This window comes from Nicotiana attenuata, chromosome 3, assembly GCF_001879085.1.
Source record: "Nicotiana attenuata strain UT chromosome 3, NIATTr2, whole genome shotgun sequence".
Lineage (NCBI taxonomy): Eukaryota > Viridiplantae > Streptophyta > Magnoliopsida > Solanales > Solanaceae > Nicotiana > Nicotiana attenuata.
The window spans coordinates 50,814,119-50,832,707 of NC_031991.1; the positions used below are offsets into that span (position 1 = coordinate 50,814,119).

Below are 18,589 nucleotides of genomic sequence, written 5' to 3' on the forward strand. Positions count from 1 at the left end.
CTGTCATTTTACTCTTGATTTTTCTTAAGAGTATTAGATAAAGAACATAAAAGAATAATATTAACTTATTCCTTCAAATAATGCAACTTTAACGACATATCCAATGTCTTAAAAGAGGATAAACATGAAGACACAGATTAGTTTACGCTCTTTACTTAATTATATATACTCCTCATGTAAAGTAATACTTTATAATCTGTTTTGCCTCTTTTCAAATCAAAAATTAATGAGGAATCTATCTATATTTAGGTAGTTACAAATATGAATTCATCCAAAGTATACTTGCAGTAGAGTATTACTTTATAAACGAAAATTTTAACTTCACTAATGTTCCTTTCGGTGAGTATCAAGTGTTGATAGACATTTATATTGTTCAGTCGAGGCAGTCGTTGGGGAAGTAACGTAGAAAAATAATATGGCAGCAACTATCTTATGATTGAAATATTGACATAAAGGTTAGTCACTCTGTTAAAGTCCCGTAATTACTTTAACAGAGATTTTGTTCATTAAAATTTTTATTATAATATTAAGAACAATAGAATAATATTTAAAATAAAAAAATATTTCAACAGTAATAAATTATAAATCTTCTCATATATGACAAAAAGAAAGCGAATATTAAATATTGCTTAATACAATAAATAATATATAGAACAAAAAAGTTATTCACTAACTATATAAGTACCTTTGATTTAATAGAGATTTCATTATTGGGTATATCGTATTGACAAGTAAGATGACAATTATCCCTTATTAAAGCAATACAATCTAATAGAATCAAACAAGCCCGATCATAATTTAATTTAATTAATATTTTTTAATACTGACCGCGCATCGCGCGGGTACGACTAGTAGTATTATTAAAAGGAGAGGATAAAGCCCTCTCCTTAAGCCAAGTGGCAGCATAAAAAAAAAGCCACATGGCATAATTAGTTACTAATTAATTTTTTAGTTAATAATTAATTATTAGTTATTATATTTGAATTTAATATCTATAAAATATATATATATATATATATNGAGTAGTTTCAAGTTGGAGTTTTAAAATTATTTTAAAATAAAAAAAATTAACTATAATAAAAAAACGAAAAAAGAAGAAGAAAAACTACTCATTCAAATCGGGGAGTAGTTTCAAGTTGGAGTTTTAAAATAAAAAATTACAATTTCAAATTGGAGTTTTATAATTATTTTACAATAAAAAAAACAAAAATAAAGCAATAAAAAACTTTTGATTCAAATTGTGGAGTAGTTTCTTTCTAATATTCTATATTCTATATATCTTTATATATTATTAAAAGGAGAGGATAAAACCCTCTCCTTAAGCCAAGTGGTAGCCTAGAAAAAAAAACCTTATGGAATAATTAGTTAACAACAAAGAAATTATCTATTGAAAATTAACAAAGAAATTAACTACCTAAATTAACTACTAAAACATGGGTGAGGGTTTGTTTAGGTTAGTTAATTTCTTTATTTCATTTTTTAAATCATTTTCTTTTTTATTTTTTGAAATAAAAAGTATATCTATTCATTAAAATTCAAATAATATATTGAGAAAAATATAATAAAATTTAAAATAAAAAAAATATATTTTCAAGAGTAATAAAATATATATCTTCTATTATATTACAAATAGCAGACAAAAATATTAAACAAGTAATATGCTAATAATCTATCTATATATTATTAAAAGCCAAGGAAAAAGGCCCCACATTAATCTGAGTGGTAGCCTAGAAAAAAGGCACATGGCATAATTAGTTAATAACAAAAAAATAATTTACTAAAAATTAACAAAGAAATTAACTACTCAAACATCGGTGAGGGTTGGGTATATCGTATTGACAAATAAGATGACAATTGAAAATTATTAAAGCAGTACGGTCTAATAGGATCAAACAAGCCCGATTATAATTTAATTAATATTTTTTTAATATTGACCGCGCATCGTGCGGGTACGATTACTAGTTCAATGCTAAAATGTGAAGTCCATCTGAACGACTCCTATTTTACCTTTATTTCCTTTTCTAACCCTACTCTCATCTATTTTGCTTAACTTGGGTGAAAAGCTAGAATTCTCCCTCTACTTTTAATAATATCTTGAAATTAGCCTTTGTTGTACTTGAGAAAGATGTAAAACTCAAACAAATATTCTTTTTCAAAAGTGATAATAGCAATTTTGATCTCCCAATTATTGAAAAATTCTACTTTGGATTTTGTGACATATGACTAAGCATATTTAACCTTTAATTTATTAAATGTGTGTTTTTGTTCCCTTTTGTATAAAATATATATTATAGTTACACTTTTTTTAGAACTATATTACCCTCAAATATAAAGTAACAATACAAGTTTAACATAATACATAATTAATCAAATGCCGAATAGTACATAACTCATAAAATTTCTGAAAATTCAAAAGCAGTGAGATAAAAAAGACACATTTCAATAAATTGAAAGTTATATTTACTTTATCAGATATTACAAGGATTAAAAGTAGAATCTGTCGCTATCTGAGGGATTAATAGTGCAAATTTCCCTTTTCAAAAATTGCGTTTGTAAATTCAGTTTTTACAAACTTTAACAGTGACTTCTGGCGATTGTTCCGGAGGAAGAAGGCAAGCTTCACGAATTTTGTTTTTCTCCCGCCTTGCATTCAAAACTCCCACACACTTTCGCATTCATCAGTCTCTTCACTCACGCACACAATACAACAACTATGTACTTCTCCACCTCTCACCTCCACCACTTACCACCAACGCCACCACCAGAACCACCGTTAACATGCGCCCAAGGCCATAGCTCAACTTTGATTATTCCAACGGATGAAGGCGGGTCGATTTGCCTGCTCTGCTTGTCCAATCTCATTTCTAATCCGAGATCGCCGACTGTTCACGTTTCCTACGCTCTCTCCCAGTTATCTATTGCTCTTTCGCAACCGAGTTTTCGCCAATCATTCTTCACATTCCACTCTCATTTCCTCATCTCTCCTCTCGTCGGCGTTCTATCTTCCTTCGATGATGAATCCATCGCCAAGCAAACTACGGATTTGATTATTCATCAGTTGTGTGAAGCTCCGGACTGCAATGTGCGTGCAGAGTTTGTGACTCGGCTCGTGGATCATCTTTCTAGTGGCTCTCTGGCTTGGAGTCAGAGACAGTTGTACACGGTAACATGTCATCTATCCTAATTCTTAAATTTTTCGATTCAATGAACTTGTAGTTTAGGATGAAGTTGTAGAAAGGATAATTACCACGATACAGTACAATATTTGGTTTTCGATTGTGTGCTTCAGCATTTGCATCTCTATGTGGTGACGGACTGTGATTAGTAAAGCTTTCGGTTACTTCAAGATGACTTTGTAGATCAACTTGTTAAGATTTCTATTAAGACCGCGTTTGGCTGTATTACAATAAGATCTCACTTCAATGAAGATCAACTAAAGCTTGAGTGAAGGGTTAGCTTTGAACAGTGATTCTGGAACTGCTGTCAATTTCAGTGACTGCGGCTAACAGCAGAAGGTTAAGCATAGATACAGTATTATGGTTGCAGATTTAATTGAAAAGTTACAGTCAGGATGACTCCAGAGAGAATTGGTTTTAGCCAGAGCAGCTTGTAGAAAGCTAGACCTGTTAGGTAATTACTCTTAGGTTGAATTTTGACGTTCACGTCTATGAAGTCTGTCATGAAAGAAAGTATATAAAAGATGGTATGAAATAAAGAAGAAAACAAGGGATGATTCTGAACTTGTTAAACTTTGAGCTGTGTTTAATGGCACCAAAAGCTTGTTTTCTTCCTGATATTCGTAATTTTTTCGGACTAGATTCACAGTATATTCGGTGCCTATCAGATGACGACCTCTATGTGTAAATTGCTCATTCTATAGACATATTTGTTGGATGTAATTTGATTTCCTCATTGAGAAGCTAGAATGAACAAGAAAGAGGAAGAAATTATACCTTTTAGTGTTCCTATGTTAAAATTATTTCCCTGGTATCTGTCAATTTGTACATGTTGGACCTTTGTGAGGCAAACGATCAGCCTTCATTTGTAAAGCACTTTTGCAGTTTCTATTTTGCAATAATATATTTTCCTCTTATATGTGTAATTGAAGATTATTCTTGTTTTTACAGCTTCACTGCTTAGGTCTTCTCTTGGATTATCAAAATGACCAGTCCTATGCTTGTTTCGAAGAAAGAGATGCCCTCATTTTCAATCTCGTCAGCGGTCTTCAATTGTCCAGGTGACTCTTGAAACCAAGACAGTAAAAGAGATTGAGGATACTTTGACATAAGCAGGCATCCATTGTCACGAGTGAGCAGCTTGGCTATCTCCTTTTGCCTTGAACAGAATGTTGAGTTTTCAATTCCTTCTTGACTACAGTGAAGATATTCAAGGGGAAATCCTATTCGTCCTATACAAATTATTCCTTCTCAATGTGTCTCAAGATGGTGACTATCCTCCCAGTTTATTTGGCCATTTCTCGAAGCTCCTTCATTTAGCATTGGAAGTTCTCATGAAAGCTCAAAGTGATGTTGTTCGCTTGAACTGTATAGGTATGCCAGTTCGTTCTTTCTGCTCCTTGAACTTAGATTTTCTGAAATTTATTTGCTGCTGACTTGACAAGCAAAGTTCTATGCTCTCTTCACCAGAACTCTGATAATATCCTCTTCAGGCTTCTAAACCCCCTTCTCCCCCCACCACCAAAAGAGAAGGAAACACAACAGAACAGCCAGCAGCTGCTGGGGTTAGAGTTTCAGTAGGACAATCTCATCTCTCACATTTTTCAAACCAGTGTTACTGTTTGTCTATGCAGCATTCTTAACAGTAATGATACAGAGAGGATTCTTTCAAACTGCTTCTATGACTGAAGCAACGAGCTGGAGTTCTTATGATGTTGACCACTTGATGGAAACAAATGAGCAGATATCAGATGGGCCTCTAGTTATCTTGTTTGCAGAGGCAGTCAAAGGCCCGCTGCTTTCTTCTGATAATCAAGTTCAAATAGCAACTCTAGATTTACTTTACCTCTATCTGACGGGGAAAGATGTCTTAGAAAATGAAATCCAAGTTTTTGTGGAAGAGAACATTGCAGATTATGCATTTGAAGTGCTGAGATTGTCAGGTAAGAAGATAAGCAATAGACAGTGCATGATCAGCTAGATTTATACTGGATTCGTTTGAAGAAATGAAGATAAAAGAGGGTATTTTAATCACGCTCTATTTTCATGTACCCTTTTCTTCACTACTAAACTATCTGGAAAACAACCAATTCTCTGATGATTACAGCATTTTCCTACAAAACTAATTAACAAATTATGTTGGCCTCAACGTTTGTTGTCCATATGGTTCAACAATCTTTTGCATCTAAGTTCTCTAACAGCAATGAGACAGATAACATTCTAATTATTTTAGGTCAGATTACACGCAATTAGTGTTGTCTGTAATGACTAATGAAGTAATATAAATTTTCAGGATGCAAAGATCCAACAATTAAATCTTGTATTCAGCTTCTTGATCTTTTAGCAACTGCTGAGCAAGCATTTAGACAGAGACTTAGAATCGGATTCATGGCCCTGATTCCAGTTCTGCATCATGTTGCTGAAATTCCTTTTCACCCTGTACAGACCGAGACACTCAGGCTTATTTGGAACTCTATTGAGAACTGCCCTGGGGTGGTATCCAAGTCTCATGTGGAGGAAATAAGCCTTTCTTTGACGGGGATGCTCAAGAAAAATCTTGATGGAGAAATAGGCATGCTTCCAGAGACATTCACTCTGGCCTGTTCAATACTTGTTGCACTTATGAAAAGTTCATCTTCCTATGAGATTTCAAGTTTCTTACTATCAATTCAGGAGGCATCAAGAAATTGCATCTTAACTTGTTTAATTAATTATCGCAAATACCCAGGTCAGTTTTGTAACTCTCTTCACCTACTGAAAGAGGCATATGCATATAGTTGCGGGATGAATCCCACAAGCTCCATCAACACAGAACTTAGAAGAAGCATTATAGATGTATGTAAAACACATATATTACCTTGGTTTATGAGATCCCTCCATGAGATAGAAGATGAGGATATTGCAGTTGCAATTCTTGAAAACTTCTATTCCATATTGCTACAAGAGTCAGATATTGAAACCAAAATATTTGCAAATGTTCTGTTCACGTCATCCTGGTTCAGTTTTGCATATGGATGTTTAGGTTTTTTGCCTTCAGAAAAGATGAAAATGAAGGTTTATCTTATCTTTAGTGTGATGACCGATATCATCCTTGGGGATGATTCTGGGCGAAGCATTAGGGATGCTGCTCCATATCTTCCATCTGACCCTGTAGATTTGCTTTTACTTCTGGGCCATAAAAGCTCCCAAAATCTTGAATTGTCTTCTTGGCAACTGGCAGTTCTGCTGTTACTGTACATCAGCTCACTATATGATGATAGGTAAATTGTTTCTTTCTACATTTTCCCTGCTTATGTGATTAGTCCTCAGTTGATCATTTCAACCCTTTGCCAGGCTTGCAGATGATAAGCTTGTGTTAGCTTCACTGGAGCAGTACATTCTACTTAACAGCAGCGAAAACACTCATGGAGCTTCTGTTTTGGGAATTTTTATAAATCTATATGCACTCTACAGGGGTCTAGCTAAGGTGAGCTACCAAATCCCCTATAGTCCAGAGGCTGAAAAGATTGTGTTCCACCTGCTTTCTGAAAAGGACTGGGATTTGCTATCTACAAGAATCCATGTAACAGCTTTGAAATGGTTGTTCCAACAAGAGAAAATATGCAACGTGCTGTCTGCCCAGATGTTGAAATTCTGCAGAAGCAATTTTTCCGAAGTAACCCAGATAAATATACATGGTGAAGCCAATCAGAAGATAGATGTGTATGTTGTGGCAGAACTTGTAGCTTCGGCGGATAACTTTTTAGCTATGCTCATGGTGTTCTTATTGGGAGAGATTGAAGAACAATATTCCGAGTATGACATTGTTTCATTGGTGAATACCATAATACATATAATTGAAATCTCACCCAGTGCTTCAGATCAGTTCTGCATGCATGGGATAGCTGGTGCAATTAAGAACCTGTACTATAAGTTTGGTCATTCTTCATCCCCAGATACTTTCATGGCCACCTCTGAACTAGTATTCTGCATTTTTCAAGCAGTACACTCTGAATCCCTCTCCGATGATGAACCCTGGGTTGCAATTGTGGTGAAAGTATAGTACTCACTCTTTTAAATAATGTTTGCTTCCAGTTCCTCTTTAGTAAGTGGACCTTTGCCTTGATTTCAGATTATCGACTACCTGATTCCCTCAGTAGCTGCAGATGGATGGGCTCCAGCAACTCTTATATCACTTGGAATTCTTTCTATGGTTTTGCACCACTCAGCAAATCAAGTGATGGTTGAAGCTTCAAAAACCATACTCCTTAGTACTCCTTTGTTATCATTGGTTAATACCACAATCGCCAATGCCTGTTCCAAGGTACCTTCTCTAGTTGACCAAGACAAAGGAATGAGATCAGGAGAAGTTCTTGTTTTTGTGCTTTCGCTGCTTTTCTTCTCTTTGAAAAGGTAGATCCGTTCCTTTAACACAGTTCCTATCTTTTTTTTTGGAGTTCCGTAACTAACAGCTTTATTTTACTAGTTTGCATGTTGTTTTACCGGGGATTATGGACTGCCAATATCTGCTGGATCCTACCAGCATTCCACAACCCTGGCCCCATATTAGTATACACTGCCACGATTTGTGCAAGTTATTGCATTTCGGATCTATCCCTATTAAGTTGCTTTCCTCGCAATACCTGCTGGAGTTATTCAGCCGGATAGAAGATGAGAGGAGTAGAAAACCGGACACGTTAAAATTCAGAACTCATTATTTGTCGTCTGTAATGGCTGTTTTAGAAGGCCAAATATTCTCAAGTGACATAACAGTCGCAATGAACTGTTCCCTCTGTTTGTCTATAATTATCCGGTGGCAAGATGCGGAAATGGAAGTATCAGCTATACAAAGGAGCAACTGGAGTCGCTTTATAGTAGAAGAGCTAGTGATGTCTTTGGCAGCACCATCTTTGGCTTCAAAAGTTTTCATGCTCCATTACAAGCCTACAGTTCATATTGCAGTTGCACTGCTGAGAAGGAAGGAAATTCCTCAATGGATGGCTTCAATCTTTGATGAATCTTGCATATCTGCCATTACTAGAAACATTACAAACTGTAATTTGAGTGCTGAGCTGGTGCTTCTCTTAAGGGAGTTGCTTAAACATGGTTTTCTGAATGATGAACAAATTGCTGCTCTAAATAAAGTATTTCAGGTAAAAGATTCTTTATCTCCGAAAGTTCATTAGCTCCCATTGTGATCTGGCATCTTGAAGATCACTTCTTTTTTACTGAAAAAGAATGAAAAATGAAAAGAAAAAATGCAGTTGTTCTCTTTAAGGATCTGATTGAAGAAATAATGGAATTCCATATTATGTTTACCTGGCAGGAATGTAAAAAATGTATCTACACAGACAAACTTCAACATTATGGGGCAGAGGAGAAGACACTGAACGTAGCAGCTGCTTCAGATTACTTGGGTAAAGTTTGTCAGTTTCTCATTAGGCTCATGACAACTCAACCATCTAATAGTGTGGAGTCTATAAGATCTGAAAGTGGGAAAAGGGAATTGTTGGAAGAAATAGACTTATTTTCGAAATGCCTAATGAGGGATGATTAAGACTAAAAGATCTTTAGAGCAATACGTTTTGGACAGGACAAATCTGTTTTGTCAGAATTACAGTCAATTAAGCCAGGATGGATTTTGCCAACGGATCGATTGCATTTGTTGTTGTTAGCGACATCTTGCCCCATTAAACTTAGGTTTTGGCAGAGTATCACATACGTTCTTTACCAAGAACAAATCAGATTTTTTCCTGTTTTGTCACTCATAAACTTAAAGGACAATCGCATCGCCTATTATAATCCCTATACCTGTCATCGGAAAAAGTCTTCCGTACAATTGGCCAAATGAAAAGGTACAGTGTGAAATTTTTATCTGCGTTTCTTTTAAAGATAATACTCCCTCCGGTCCAAAATAAGTGTAAATACTTTCAAGATTTTATTGAGATTCTACAAACCAATGCGCAGCAATTCTGCTTATTGTACATCAGCAAGTTCTACAGATCATCTCTACTCTTTATTTTTACAAATCAGAAAGAGGGACAAAGAAAGTGGAAAGAAAAGCTAACAATTGACCTCCCCAAATCAAATGGTAGCATAGGGATTGGGGCAAGTGCACAAATAACCATTCTCAGAGATGCTATTTAGAGATTAGTCGGTACTTATTTTGTTTTGAAATTTTAAACTAAAAATCCTAACTTAAATTCAGGATGCACTGGTTAATTTCTAAATAGCAGTCCTTTAGAGTGGCTACCTGGTGTCATTTCTACCTTTTTCTTTCCTACCTGAGAAAACTTGAGCCGGATAGGCCGTCGTGGCAAAGCCCTTATAGGTAAACTGTGTAGCGGAAGTCAAGTTAAGCCCGAGATCGTCGGCCCATCCCATGCAATCCTCCAATGCTCGACTGGTAATCTGGTAACATCAACAACTCAAGCAAGCAAAACAAGTCCTTAATAAATGTTGGTTTTCTGGAAATGCACATACGAAAAGCTAAATAATTGATGGGACCACTTTCTAGTTTCTCCCACGGAAGTAATAGTTATAGTTCCTCCCATATAACACTAATACTCCTTTGCATGAAAAAGATAGCCCACCAATAATGTAACTTAATTTAATGCACCTTTGACTGCTAAGGCAAACACATACTATACTTTGTATCCTAATTTGCATATACATCAAAGCTAGAGAAAATGATCATCAAGATCTAGAGAGATCGAATGGAGGAGCCCCACTCCCTCGCCCTCAAACTTGGAGTACATTACGGCCCTTAGGAAAGCTTCTTTATTTGCGCTTGTATTACTGTTAAAACTTACCTGATATTGCTTACACCAAATTAAATTTATCATGATTAAGTGATCTAATAAGCTGAAAATACATTTTCATTAACCATGATAAGTGAGAAAAATATGTGTACAAAGCTATGTCGTGCATATATTTGGTTAGTATTTACACTCGATGCAAGCAAATTTATATACGAATTTATTAGAGGTTTTGGAAGATAGCGAAGAATGCAGTTTTTGAGCAATAGATATGTCACATTGTCATCTACTTGAATTATATGTTATTTCAAATGAATAGAAAGTACAGTGATAATCACATTCATAAAACCATAGGGGATAGAACATATGAAGATTCGTCCCTTCCTAAATCATGTATTGGAAATTTGGAACGAGAACATGATAACAGGGCAGAGGATTTGCAAGAGGAGTGTGGTCCCTGTGAGGAGGTTATCTTGTTAAATCATGGAAAGCAACACCCACGTCCTGTCCCTTTTAATCTCACCCTGCCCCGCCCTTACTGTACAAATAGAAAAGCTTATTTACACAGAATTCCGGTTAAATCATTACCTAATTTTAATAAACTCATGATTTCAGTTTTTTTTTTTTGGCTGAACCATTCTTTTATTCCTTGTTAAGATATGTTTCTAATTTTACTTCAATCAATTCTATCAAGATAATTAGTAGGAGTATATTATTTCGAGACTCGAGTCATTTTCACTTTTATACTCTTCATTTCATGTGCCTATTTTCTTTTACTTTCCTCTTGTCAATTAATGAGCACCAAAAAGACCTTAAAGTACCTAAAATACTGACCCCATATACATTGCGCTACAAAAAGAGAAAGAACAGAAAGTGAGAAAATCATCCACTTTTCTCTTGCGATGTATAATTTTCCTGTCTTCCTTCTTTCGTCCTTTCTTTCCTTTTTCGTTCCAGTTCTTCCTAGTTTACTACGCTGCAAGCCTGCAACTCGTGTTTGTGGGGATAAGGTTGTTTTTCATACTTAACCATATGGTCCATATCTTTTCTTTCTTTTGCCACTATCTATTTTATCACCTAAAACTGTAACACTGACTCCTTTGAATTGATATGATCCACACGTGAAGTCAGCTAAAAGATAAGCATATATATAATTTTGGAGAACGTATATACTTTGTGCTAGTTATCAATACTTCATTAGCGTAATATTCTTGTTATAATATATTAGTGTATGACTAATAGGATTTGTTTCTTTTAGCCCACTTTTTGAGCTCGCAGAATGATAGACCATCTTGACAAATCATGTAAAAGTTGGGAAAAAGTTTCAAAAAGAAATCTTGACGAGGACAAACCATAAGTAGCCTCATTTCCACCCAAGATCCTTTTATGATTTTAGATGAAGATTCATAAAGGTGCTTACGGCCAATCAAGAAGGCTACAATTTCTAACTAATTTATCATGTTACAACCATTGAAACAGTACTTGTTAGCTATAAAAAAAGGAGCCAAATGGAGACAATTATTTGGTATCTTTCAAGAGATTTGGTGTTTTCTCAAATCCTAATCGACTTTCAGTGGAAAATTGGCTGTCATACTTTTGCAATATTGATTGTTAGACTGTTAGCTAGTCAGCAAGTTCATTGATGGGGACTCTTGACTTTTTAAGATATCACATGCCTATCTAAATTTTAGGTGAGTAAATAGCGAAAAATATAGTGCTGGAGCAAAGCCATGAAATTATTAGAGTTCTTTTTCATGCCTAGGATATCGTTTTCGTGAAATTTTGACGTGGCTAGATATGGCAGTTGGTTTAGCAAGTTTTAGTTCATGAACGCTGTCACGACCCAAATTCACTAGTCGTGATGGCACCTAACCGACCTGTTAGGTAAGTCAACTATACTATCCAATTTCCATAATATTTAATAAGGCAGTTTAAACAAGAAAATTATCTAAATCTTATACACTTTCCCAAGGACTAGTAGTACAAATCATGATCTACGAATACAATTTACAAAGCTGATATGAAGTAAATACATCTTCTGTTTGAAAAGTACATAAACAGAGTTTTTATAAATCTACGACTACCATGAACAAGAGGCAGCTACAACGGAACGCAGGTACATCTTCAAATCCAGCAACCATCGAACATAGCAACAACAACAGACAATATCTGCACGCAATGTGCAGAAGTGTAGTATCAGTACAACCGACCCCATGTACTGGTAAGTAACAAGCCTAACCTTAGGTTGAAAGTAGTGACGAGCTAGAACATAGGTTGGGTCCAACACCAATAACCAACAGCAGTTCATAACAACGTAGAGCATTTAAATGAGGAAGTAACTCAAAGATAAAATGTTCAGCTTTTTCACAGTTTTCCGAAAGTAGTTCCGCTTTCAAGAATATCAGTGAATCTAAAACCCTTTACCGAAATCGTCGTAAAATATGAGATAGTTTGAAAACTGTAGTTTTTCTAAAAATCCTTTTCACAATAAATAAGATGTTTCATTTTCTTTCCACATAACAAGTGTGAAATACCTCTTTATGCCACATATCGATGTGTGTAAAAGTCATGGATGACGTGATACCGTACATCACGAGGAAAAAATGCATGTCTATGCCTGTATGTCATGCGTGCATGCCAATGCCATGTATCTCAGAGATGAATCATGTACTCACACTCTCAGAGTACTCAATCTCACTGTCTCACACTTTTCACTCATCATGCTTAATCACTCGGTACTGTATATGGCCCATTTGGCCCAGGGAAGATCCATCCAGGAATATATACATCACTGACCATCAGTCACTGTTGCTTCCAAACGCACACGCAAGTATACGTGGTCGACAAGTAATATAATGATAAGTTGAGTATCGAACCCACAGAGACTTGTGTAAACTACTCACGTAATTACTAAAATTGTTATTCAATCCAGCTAAAATCAAAGTCCAATAATGTGATTATATTATACTACGATTCTAAGTAATAACTAAATTATCAAGTAACGAATTGATTGTTGTGTATTCAGTAGATAAGTATTCCAGGGTTGTGATCGATTCACCATTCGTATTGTGTTCTAATTAACTCTCCATTTCATATAATTCACTCATGGTTACTAATTAATCGATAAATGCTCTCATAGCCTTCTCCCGAAGTACTACTCACCTATTCTCAATAGATTAACGCCTATATTCCTATGAAATCAATCTATTAAGAACGCATTAAGATTACGATATTTAATTAAGCACGGTGACTAGGTATATTCCTATCCTAACCACAAATCCGCTCCCCCTAAGGGTTAAGATCATGCTCTCTTCAATTCTTCTCTAATCTAAACATGGCTTTCCCAAGCATAGCATAGATAGTAAATAGAACCTAACTGTTGGCCAGACAATTAAGCAATTAAACACAGAATTGAAGAAACAACCATATATTGGTGAATTATAATCAAGGTCAAGCTAATATCAAACAACAATATTCATGGCTAAATCACAACCCTAGAACAATGGGTGTTTAGCCACTCATACTAGTGTTCATCACAATAAGGTTCAATTTCATCACAATTAGCAAAAACCAAGGGAAGAAAAGAAGAACTTGATGATCAAAATCTCTGCCTTGCCTCTTGCCTCTCTATTCCTTCACTAGACTATGAAAACCTTGATAGCTAATCCTTGGGAGAGCTTGACTTTATATAGGTTAAGTGGGATTTCCTTCATATTTCCAATTATACCCCTGACAAACACTTTCCGAAACTTGGACTAGTGCGGTCGCGCACCTGGGCGCGCATCTGACCGCGCTAGTTGGACAACGTACTGTTTTGAACGCGCTAAAATTAGCGCGGGCGCGCATCTGGGCGCGCTAGCCCAGCACTTTGTTTCCTCACTTCTGTTTTTCTCGTCTTCAAGTGTACTCATCTCCGAAGGGTCTTTCTTGCTCCAAAATAGTTCCAATCACAACTTTAAGGCATCACGTAGGCTCCTCATCCTGCAATGTATACAATTCACAATTAGAGCCTATTTTTCATCAATTAACCATACTATGACATTGGAATTTAACTAAGCGGGAGCATAAACAATCGCCAAATTACCTAGATTTAGCCTATTATCAACACCCCACACTTAATTCATTGCTAGTCCTCGAGCAATCACACTATACTTTCTAGAGGTTCCTTCACTCAACCATTTCCCCTAACGCATTACACCTAGAACAATTTACATACATTACGCCTAGCAGTGAACAATCCTAGCCTCAAAAGTCGACTCTCAAGTGCCATGCAATATTTATACTTCCTCAAAGTACTCTACACAAAAGTCAAGACTTGCCTTTCCTTCACGAATCACATGCCCTCACACTCACAATAAAGAAAATAAACTCAATCCATACATTTGAATCTCATGCTCACATATATCAAAGAAAATCGCTCACACTCACAAAAGAAGTCACATGCATGTACTTGGTACCATAAGCTTGCCCTTAATGTAAATCGCTACTAATGTAGGCTCACTCGATCTAAAATCAATTACGACTTTTTCATGGTTGTAATGTGAGCTAAGGGACGGGTAGGATATATTTAGGAATAGTGGTTCACCCTCCTAAGCACTTTAACACATCACATAATCACTTTGAGCGCAAATTCTTCAATCCCAACTTCAATTTCACAATTAAAATCACTCCCAACAATGTTCCCTCTTTCTTTAATCACCACTTTAATTTATACCCCACTAGCAAGAACAAGCCAACAATTTATTCACCTATATTTTCCTTCTTCTTGTTTTTTTTTTCAATTTCCGCTAGAGGTGTATTATTCTACAAAACAAGTGCACCTTTCTCCCTTTTATTGGTTCCACTCAAAAGACCCCACACTTAGTTCTTTTTTACTTCTTTTAGCGCTCATCTCACAATTAAAGTGCTTTAAGAGGTAAAAGGATAAAAACAATGTCAATTAAGAACAAAAAGGGTATAGGCTTGTAATGTGGGTACCAAATAAAAGTCTATAGGCTCAAAAGGGTTGACTAGGGATAAATTTTATTTGTGGTAAGCAATTAAGCTCAAAAAGATCAAAGAAAGCCTAAAATCATTTTTCACATCGAGCATCACCTCAAATTTTCTTCAACTCACATACCAGGCAAGTTCTAGACACAAGTACAAAGCATGGACTACACAAAAACCTCACCACACATGGCATATGATTCATTCCAGATCAGCTCATCAAGACGCTCCATTACGAGCATTCAATTCAGTAACAAACATACATATTAAGGCACTTTAGTGAGATTCAACAAATAAGACTAAGCGTTACACTCTAGGGTCTATTATGTTCAGGTGTGTCAACGCTATGGGTTCTCTCTTGATTTTCTAGCTCGTAGCCCATTAACCTACTCTACAAATCAAAAAGAAAACAAAATAAAAGAACGACCTATACCCGGTTCAAGTTAAAACCCTTGAAAAAGGACCGTGGCCCAAAGAAAAACCAAGGGGGAGTTGCTACACTACCTAAAAAAAATCTATTTGGTGTTTTCTCTAGACTAACTTCCCTCAAGAAAATTGTCTAAAAGATCCGTCATCAGGAAGAGTCTACATATTTTCCAATTTTTTTTCCGACTTAGTCCCTCAAGAACCCCGCCAAAAGGGATCCGTCGTCGGGACGAGCCACTTATCTACTTTAAACTAATGATTCCTACTTAACACCAAAACTATCAAGGTTAAATAAAACAAAATAAAAGCAACATTCAAATGATACAACGACGTACATACAATGAAGTACCCCCACCCCACACTTAAAAATGAAGACATATACCCATGGCTTAAAATTTGAATGAGCAGTGAGGTGAAGGAACTTCCCTGAAGTGTCACTCCTGGTCGGAGACAGCGTCTGGGTTGACGTTGCACGCACGACCCAGAGCTCGCAACCAGCCATGAATTTCTTTTCCGACTTCACTTGTCGGTCAGCTACCGCGTCTACTCGGGTGCCCAAATCAGTCATGGATGCTCGCAAACCAGCCATCTCCTGCTCCAAAGCACTGAAACGGGACACCCGGGCAGCTCCTGAAGATGGCGTAGTCCCAGATGGTCCTGCAACTACTACACCTTGTTCCTGAGCCTGTGGTGCGGCCTCCACGTTCCCGCAGCATCCTCCTCATCATCAGAATCATCAGAGCGACTACTCGCCGTCGCCTCTACTACTTCCTGCTCCTTGCCCGTGGTCACCTTATCAGCACGGAACTTGCCCTCCTTTCTTACCAACCCATTCACAGCTAGATTTTCGGGTACCCGAGCATCCCTGCATAGTTGAGTCACTAAAGAGGGGAAAAAGAACCCATACCTTTTGACTTGACTTCGGACGAATATCTCTTCATGCATCAATTTGGCCACATCGAAGTCGTAACCATTTACAAAGCACCAAATCAAGGCGCTCGGGGCCCATTTACCTCTGTAGTATTATGAGACGGAATCAAGCGGTTGTTTATGAGGTGCAACCAGCACTTCCCTTCAAAGGTGAGTACTGAGGAGTGGAATTTCTCCCCATAGTCCATCCAGACCACTTCTTTCCCGGGCACACAAATTGTCTCAAAAAATCGCGCCCATTTTCCGTCGTTCATTGGGTGGCGGCCGTACTCATAGAAGTAATCACCAGCATCCGGAGGTGGAGGCAGCTGGTAGGCCGTCCGTATTGCCTCAACAGAAGCATTCAATGGCTTTGTTCGAACGGGGGAATTAGAAAAGGGGGGGGGGAGTTAAAACCTAAACAAAATAAAAAGAAAAACTTAAACTACTAAAAAAAACGGGCGGCAATTTGACGGACTAGCTCGGCCAGATGCGCGGTCGGCTAGTTTTAGCTCGGCCAAGACAAAACATGGAGAAATTAGCGCGCCTAGATGCGCGCTCACATGCGTGACCGCGCTAATAGCGCGTTCAGAAGCGCTCCCAGGTGCGCGGCCCAGGCAGAACTTGTGCAAATTAGCGCGTCCAGTAGCGCGGGCGCGCACCTGGGCGGAATTTGTCCTCAATTTTTCACCTGTTCTTACCTCGTTTGATGGCCTTAGCACTTGCCCATTGTCACCTGCATTGGTTAGCACTTCCTAAAACACAAAATTAACAACTACTACTATCGTTGGGTTGCCTCCCAACCAGCGCCTTATTTAACGTCGTGGCACGACGATTACAACAATTCAATGGGTTGCCTCCCATCCAGCGCCTGATTTAACATCGCGGCACGACGCAGAGTCTCGCTTACTCATCAGCGATTACAACCTTGGTTTTTTCACGGTTAATCATTCCTCCCCAATAATGCTTGACTCTATGACCTTTCACCAAGAATTTCCTCTCACTATTTAAAGCTCGCAGCTTGATTGCACCATAAGGAGTGACTCTCACCACCTCAAAAGGACCTGACCATCTCGACTTTAGCTTCCTAGGGAACAGCCGTAGTCTAGAATTGAATAACAATACCTGTTGGCCTGGCTCAAAGTGACGTGGCTTGATATGCTTGTCATGCCATCGTTTTGTCTTTTCTTTATATAGCTTGGCATTTTCATAAGAGTGCAGCCTGAACTCGTCTAACTCATTCAACTGCATAAGTCTTTTCTCACCTGCGGTTTCAAGGTCCATGTTCAGCTTCTTAATGGCCCAGTATGCTTTGTGTTCAAGCTCAACGGGCAAGTGGCAGGCCTTCCCATAAACCAGTTTGTAAGGGGACGCTCCAATTGGTGTTTTATATGCAGTCCTATACGCCCATAGGGCATCATCCAACTTTGCAGCCCAATCCTTCCTATTCACACTCACCGTCTTCTCTAATATTTGCTTGATTTCTCTGTTTGACACGTCAGCTTGCCTAATTGTCTACGGATGATATGTTGTAGCAACTCTGTGGCGAACTCCATATTTAGCAAGAAGGTTATTCAACGATCGATTGCAAAAATGAGTCCCTTCATCACTGATTAAGGCCCGTGGCGTCCCGGATCTCGAGAATATGTTCTTTTTCACAAAAGCAGCTACCACCATGGTATCATTTGTGGGCAAAGAAATTGCCTCCACCCATTTTGACACGTAGTCAACGGCTAGCAAAATGTATTTGTTTCCTATGGACGGTGGAAATGGCCCCATAAAATCTATCCCCCACACATCAAAAAGCTCAACTTATAGAATATTATTTAAAGGCATCTCATGCTTCCTTGTGATTGTTCCCGTTCTCTGACATTAGTCACACTTCTTAACGAATGCATGGGCATCCTTGAATAAGGTTGGCCAAAAGAGACCGGATTGTAACACCTTTGCAGTTGTTCTATCTCCTCCATGATGGCCCCCATAAGGTGACGCGTGACAATCATACAACACGAATGCCACCTCTTTTTCAGGAATGCATCTCCTCATCAACTGATCAGCACATTGCTTGAACAAATAGGGCTCATCCCAGTAATAGAAGTTTACATCATGTAAGAACCGCTTTCTAGCTTCAGATTGGATTTCGGGAGGGAGTATTCCACTCACAAGACAATTCACATAGTCTACATACCATGGGGGAGGGTCTTGGGTTATAGCAAAAAGTTGCTCATCAGGAAACACTTCTTTAATTTGGCCACCCTCCTCCACGTGATCGTGATTTTCCAACCTTGATAGATGGTCAGCTACTTGGTTCTCTGTCCCCTTTCGATCTCGTATTTCTACATCAAATTCCTGCAG

The 18,589-nt window shown here is 37.5% G+C and overlaps 1 protein-coding gene across 1 annotated transcript; it reads left to right on the forward strand.

The window, feature by feature from the left end:
* LOC109224363 (protein PRD1) lies at nucleotides 2,564–9,863 on the forward strand. Its single transcript, XM_019388943.1, has 9 exons — nucleotides 2,564–3,163; nucleotides 4,128–4,237; nucleotides 4,312–4,550; nucleotides 4,811–5,119; nucleotides 5,470–6,436; nucleotides 6,510–7,212; nucleotides 7,288–7,568; nucleotides 7,642–8,308; nucleotides 8,482–9,863. Exons 1-9 carry the CDS (start codon nucleotides 2,714–2,716, stop codon nucleotides 8,710–8,712), a joined length of 3,957 nt encoding a protein of 1,318 aa, XP_019244488.1. The 5' UTR covers nucleotides 2,564–2,713; the 3' UTR covers nucleotides 8,713–9,863.

Coding starts and splice junctions, on each gene's coding strand:
- LOC109224363 (XM_019388943.1), top strand. CDS start 2,714: ATGTACTTCTCCACCTCTCACCTCCACCACTTACCACCAACGCCACCA. Junction 4,238..4,311: donor AGCGGTCTTCAATTGTCCAG/GTGACTCTTGAA, acceptor TTGTCACGAGTG/AGCAGCTTGGCTATCTCCTT. Junction 7,569..7,641: donor CTTTTCTTCTCTTTGAAAAG/GTAGATCCGTTC, acceptor TTATTTTACTAG/TTTGCATGTTGTTTTACCGG.